The sequence below is a fragment of the Paracoccidioides brasiliensis genome (assembly GCF_000150735.1).
Source record: "Paracoccidioides brasiliensis Pb18 unplaced genomic scaffold supercont2.7, whole genome shotgun sequence".
Lineage (NCBI taxonomy): Eukaryota > Fungi > Ascomycota > Eurotiomycetes > Onygenales > Ajellomycetaceae > Paracoccidioides > Paracoccidioides brasiliensis.
In genome coordinates this window covers 1,073,397-1,079,599 of record NW_011371364.1, presented here as the reverse complement: position 1 = coordinate 1,079,599, position 6,203 = coordinate 1,073,397, and the positions used below count along the sequence as shown (strand labels likewise).

The window sequence follows — 6,203 nt, the reverse complement described above, 5'->3', positions numbered from 1 at the left end:
TTTTTTTTTTTTTTTTATTGGGGAAACAAACTTGGGAAAATCCGTTTGACGGCCCTATGGTCCCCCCCAAGGCTACCCTCCATGCATAGCCTGCCTGACCGTTAATCTAACCATGGAAGATCCGGGCTGCCAATTCGAGGTAGAATCTCTCCCTGGCCAGTGATTTGCTGGGGCTGGGGCTAGGGCTGGGGCTTGGGGCTGGGGCTGCCCCCCCCCCCCAATGAGCTGCCAGTCCCACCAATACAATACACATAGCCTTGCCACAACGCACGCTCTCCCTGCCACTCATTTTTCTCTCTCCTAGTAGATCTCCAGCCGTTGAGGACAGGGTTACGAAGAAGATACCTACCCTGAGAAGGTTTGGACTCCCATTCTGGCCGGTTATTCCAATGTTCTTTCGTTGCATCAATCATTCTGTAGGGGAAATCAGTAAACCCCGCCTGCTCATCTCGAGAGGAGCAAATTGTACGGATAACTGTACATTTAATATCAAATTTACACGTTCTCGGCAGATTGATGGATGAATTTTGTTCCCTGTAATATCCCAGCATCTACCCCATTATAAAGATATCCGTCTTTTCACCCCCGCTTTCCTGGGGAGCGGGAAAACTTAGCTGAATGGTCCCGGTCGGTTGGTTTGTGAATCCAGGAAATTCTCAAACTGGTTCCATCCTTCGCCACGACAGCTTTCCTTACTTTGCAACCTCTGACGAGAAAGGGACCAAATCATCTCATCCACCACCCCCCAGAAATTTGCCATTAGCTAGCTGATTATCTCTTCCAACATGCCCTGCGATCGATGGGCTACGATACATGCAATACGTTGATTACTATCTTGTCATGCATGGGTTTGGTGGAGTCCAACACCCCATGCGACGTGTTTAACCCCTCGCTGGCACATTGGCTTTGACAAACCCAATCCCAAGCCTGCAAAGTTGTGCAACTTGTGGGTCAGTGGCAATACTGGCCGATAACCAAGGGAATGCGAATGCAATTATTATTGTACATGGAATACAATTGCTTGATCTTCTACATTTACTTTTGGTTTCTTCCTTCAACAAAGGCGAGAAGAGAAGGCAAGTCTTCTTCCCTTTCCGGCGGGCAGTAAATCAAGCTTTGACACTCCCTTGATGTCCAGGTTAATAATCTGGGAATAAGGCCTGTGGTTTGGGAATCATTGTGCATTTGAGATGTTGTTCCCCCCTCAGCAGGCCACCATGAATCGGATTTTGTCACATTTATTCCTGATCAAAGCTTCTTATCAACCTTGGATCCACACTGACTTCACTCCTCTTGCTCTCTGCATTTGATTGATTTACTTATATTTGATAATGAATTTTCTTAATCTTTATATTAACATAGTGTTATTAGTAAATTGACTCTATTGAGATAGTTGATGGGTTATTTACAAAAGTCTGATTCTGCCAGTATGTGAACAGTGAAAAGTATGTGAACAGTGATCTCGAAAGATTTGGGATGTATGCAGACCACACATCTTTATATCAATCTGACCCGTCTTTATCCATATCCTTCAACCACATTCGTACGTTCGATACTTGAGAGCAGTCAGAGGTCAACTGAAGGCCTGTGTGCCTGTGCCTCTCAGACCTGAATCTCACCAACATCTCCCGCTTCCCTTCTCATCTCCATGGAGCAAACAACTCTTAAGGCGTAATTGATCCCTCTGTCACTGCGTTTTTCGAGACCATTATCATCTTCCCAGAAACCGCCGCCTCTCGGGAATTGCTATTGGCATTTCCACAAGCCAAGAATGAGCGTTTTTGACCCATTGCAGGGTTTCCCTTATTACCTTAGTTACCTGGTTAATTTAAACCCGGTGTAATCCTCACCCCAGAGTCCGGGCCCGCAAGTCCTCCCAGCCTAAATATCCCGCCAACTATCTTCAAAAGAAGCCTCTCAGCCCTATTCTTTATGAGAGGCGGGATATACATTCCACTGGAATTACCCCCCCCCCCCCCCTCCCCAAAACACACACACACAAACACACACACACCGCTGAGAGGGCGGGGTGATTTGACCAGGAAAACACGTCTCAATAAACAGCACGCAGGCGGTTATCGGCTCCACTCCTTCCCCATAGGGGCATAGAGACACCGAGCGGTTGAACGCTCCCGACTTCCTCCCCGGGATCGCAGGGCAGAGGAAATTGTAATACCTTTTCCAAATGGAAACAACACCGTTTTGCGTCCTTCGTGTGGGAAACGCCTAGATTAAAGCTTGTCTTCCCTCCAGGGATCGGTCGTTCAAAAATTCGGCGAACGAGCCCCACCCAACCCCCGGCTGACAATTCCCCTCAAGGGTTGAAATAAGTTTTCAACTAACCCACTTCTCGATTTCCCGTCTCCCCAGGTTAGAGAGGAGGCATTTCGAGCGACATGAGGTGATGTGTGACGGTAAGATGTCTGCCAATTTTCATTTTTTATTTATTTATTTATTTCGGACACGGAATTGAAAAAAAAAATAAAAATAAAAATAAAAATAAAAATAAAAATAAAAAATTGAAGATTCCATGCATGATAACTGCCTTTTGGTTCTGGCTGTCTCTCCTTTGTTTTTTTTTTTTTTTTTTTTTTTTTTTTTTTTTTTTTTTTTTGCGCTTTTAGCCCGGAGACCGTATAGCAAAAGGCTCTGTAGAAACACACGAATTTATTTTACAATGATCCACAGAAGCATCCTATGTACATGTACCTGATGTGGCTGTTGTCCCTCCACCGCTCACTGGACCGAACCTCACATCGGGGTCAGCGCTTATTCGCCAAGTCATCTTTCGGAAAAATTGTTATTGAAAGCGATGCCCCCGCTTGCACGTCTTCCCCCACCGCTTAATGTGATGAACGGGGAAGAATTAGATGGAATGAGAAATGATAATCTTAGTGTGGCCACAGGGAAATCATACTGGATGTCGATTTGCTGTAGTCCAGCGAGCAGAAGACAATTTTGCTAGACTTTGAAACGTTTTCCCTCCTCTGAAGAGAATTGATTGCCTTCAGCGAATGAGACATCCACTCCAGGTTTTCGCGATGATGATCGATTTTACAAGTTGTATACGTGCGTGGATGGAAAGTGAAGAGAAGACTCCATTGAGCGGCCTGTTGCTGCAAGAAGCGGCGGCTAAACAATACTAGAATTAATAGAGCAACAATACATGGAGGTTTTATATAATATATTTCTTCCAGATTGACAGTGCTACTCCGGCTGCAAAAGGCACTTCTGGCGAGAAGAAAATGGAGCGTGGTGAAAATGGGGACTATGAAGGGTTTCCAAATCAGAAATACAGCAGACGGGAATCTCCAAATCAGTAAAGAGAGAAAGAGAAGCTATGCAGGTGTAAAAGTTGAAGTGCCGTACAAAACACAAAATCATTAGAGAGCCAATCGTTGAAAATCGCCAGTTAAAAATGGGGTCCAAAAGACTTTCTAAAATGCAGATAAAACATTATTCTGTAAAACAAGCACGAGATGATATAAGAAGCGAAATCCAATCCAATCTAAAACAATGGGAAAAAGGGGAACCTGATATTCAAGATAAATAAAACGATCAAAATGAGACACGACACGCCCGCATAATTCTAACACAAGCGGAAATCTCACGAAGTGAAACAACCCTGGAAAATCCAAAAGCAAGACTCCGGAAAAACAGGAACAATAAGATCTAATCCAACGCCTCGACGCCCAACGCCGAACTCGAACTCGAACTCGAACTCCTAACTCCCGCCTCCGAGGAGATCCTCTCCAGACATCCACGTTCACCTCCGGCTGCTCCTCTTCGACACATTCGTGGACACCTGACTAACACTATCACTCGGCCGCACCGGCTCATCAAACTTACTCGACCTCTTCGACGACCGCCCGCTGGACCGCGATCTCGTTGATCGCCGCGAAGTCGACGCCCGACTCCCCGCCACAAGAGTCACTTGGGCATCTACATTGACAACGTCAAGGAATATCGTGCTGGCGCCCGCGACGGAGTCCGGGAGCGGCATGTTGCGGGGTGAGTTTGCGCAACTGCCGTACGTGTGCGCGTGTGGATGTTTGCTGCTTGAGTGGCTGCGGGTCGGGGATGTGGAGGAGTCTTTGGGTGGGGAACTGCTGCTGCTGTGGCTGCTGTGGTGGTCTTTGTGGTGGTGGCGGCGACTGGAGGTGGAGATGGTGGTGATTGAGCCGGAGGGTAGGGGGATGTTGCGGGCGGAGTGGGTGGATGAGAAGAAAGATGCGGTTGGCGTGGAGGATTTGGAAGATGTGTGGATGTCCTTAACGGTTATGACGGAGCGGGAGGGGTGGGAGTGGTTGGAGTGATGGGAGTGATTGGAATGGAGGGAGTGGGTTTTGGAGGATGGTTTCAAGGTTGAGGAGCTGTATGTGGTGCTACCGTTGTTATTACAGTGACGGGAACGCTCTTTGAAGCTGCTGATGAGCGTGCTTGGTTGGTGGTGAGTGTATGCGTAGGAGCATTCGGAGCCTTCTCCGATGGCAAGGGCTTCGATGGCGCGGACGGGAACGTCCATTTCTTGCATGCTGCCGTACACACTCGCGCTGGATGCGCGGCGACCTGTTTCGAATTCAAACTGAGAATCCCCTCGCACACTTTGGGCTTGGCCCCAGATGCGCGTGCAATTATCTAGGCCTTCCATGATAGTACTTGCTCGTGGGTTCTTAGATAGCATCGTTCGAACATATTCAGCGTATTCGTTTTCATGACTGCCAACGGTCATACTTCGGGCAGGTCCTGCTTCAATTGCTCTGTAAAGTGTTAGTTCTGGCGCTGGTGCAAAGGCAGGGTCAGGGGTTGCTCAACATACTGGGGTTGTGATGGTGCTGGTTCCAAGGTCTCATTCTTGAAAATAGAATATGCGATTGCTGCTCCAGCTGCAGCTCCTAGAAGAGTCCCGACGACGGTTTTAGCGCTATTTGTCGAATCCTTTGGCAGAGCTGTAGGTTGTGGTTGAAGCTGGATTGAGGCCGGTCCTTTGGTTTGGGGGGATGCGCTTGCGGCTGTGGGTTTGGAAACGGAGGTCTTTGCTTTGCTAAAATAGGTTCCAATCTCTGACTTTTGGCGCATAACACTCTCAGTCTTCACAGACGAGGCCATGGAGACCTCAGATCCATTTTTGATAATCGTCAATGCCCTATCGCCAGACGGCTTCCCTGACCCTGAAATACTGGGACGGTGGACAGCCTCAATGCTGTTCCCATCGAAATCAATCACTGCAGCGCTATAATAGCTCTGCTCTGCGTCACGTAGGGTCGGCTCTCCATGAATCTTCCCACCGGCTTTGAGCGCAGCAATGAAAAATTGGCCAACGGCATCTCGAGATGGTGCGGGGAAGGCAACGTGGGCAGCTCCAGCAGGGACCCTATATGTATATTGTATCAGAGAGGGGGCGGTCAACGTTTAGCAGTGATTGAAGTAATTCCTACCCTGGTCTCTCTTCTGCGATCCAAAAGTCTGCAGGTTCTCCAGGTACCGAACCAAAGCCAACGTTATTATCGTGGCGACCGATAAACCGGTATCCAAGTGGCTGCAGACAAGAGAGGAAAAAGGAGGTGGACGTCGGAAGATGTGAGACGGTGAGTGTCAGATGTGAGACAGGCATGGTGATCGAGGTATCGTGTGAGGTCGATCGAAGAGAGCCAAAGTAAAACCAAGTCTTAGAAAAAATATACGGTGAAATATCTGGAGAGAATAGTTAGGGAGAAGGATAGCTTTTGGGCATCGATCAGGTCCTCACGAGGTATATATTATAAGAGAGCAAGGGCCGGAAGATGAGATAACAAAAACCAGAACACAGGGATAATTTGTACAGTGAACATCCAAATACGAAAACAGAGGTAAGAATTATCTATAAAACAAGTTATAGAATATGCTTGAGAGAAAATGGAAGCGGATGATAAAGTATTTAACCGTAGACAGAACTGAAAAAAACACAAGAAAGTTAGTCATGAAGCCCGCCTGCCGCGTTAGCTTTGCCTGCATCGTCACGGAAAGTGACCAACTGAACTGCAGATCCAGGGTAGAACAACTTGTTCCTGGGTCCACGGGGCATAGCATCAGGAGGGCCAGGAGGGAGAAAAAGAGGGCTTTTCTTCTTCTGCCCCGTTATGTCCAACATCATTGGCATCAACGTCGTCACCAAGCTTGCAGACGGACAAGGGCAACCCGGACAAAGGATACTACAACATTAG

General features: G+C 47.7%; 1 protein-coding gene across 1 annotated transcript; it reads right to left on the bottom strand.

Moving 5' to 3' along the window:
* Positions 1-3,766: 3,766 nt before the first annotated feature.
* On the bottom strand, positions 3,767-5,614 carry PADG_06017 (uncharacterized protein; the record flags this gene model as incomplete). The annotated part of the gene is made up of 3 exons (XM_010763000.1): positions 3,767-4,760; positions 4,820-5,374; positions 5,439-5,614. 3 exons carry the CDS (start codon positions 5,612-5,614, stop codon positions 3,767-3,769), a joined length of 1,725 nt encoding a protein of 574 aa, XP_010761302.1.
* Positions 5,615-6,203: the final 589 nt, after the last annotated feature.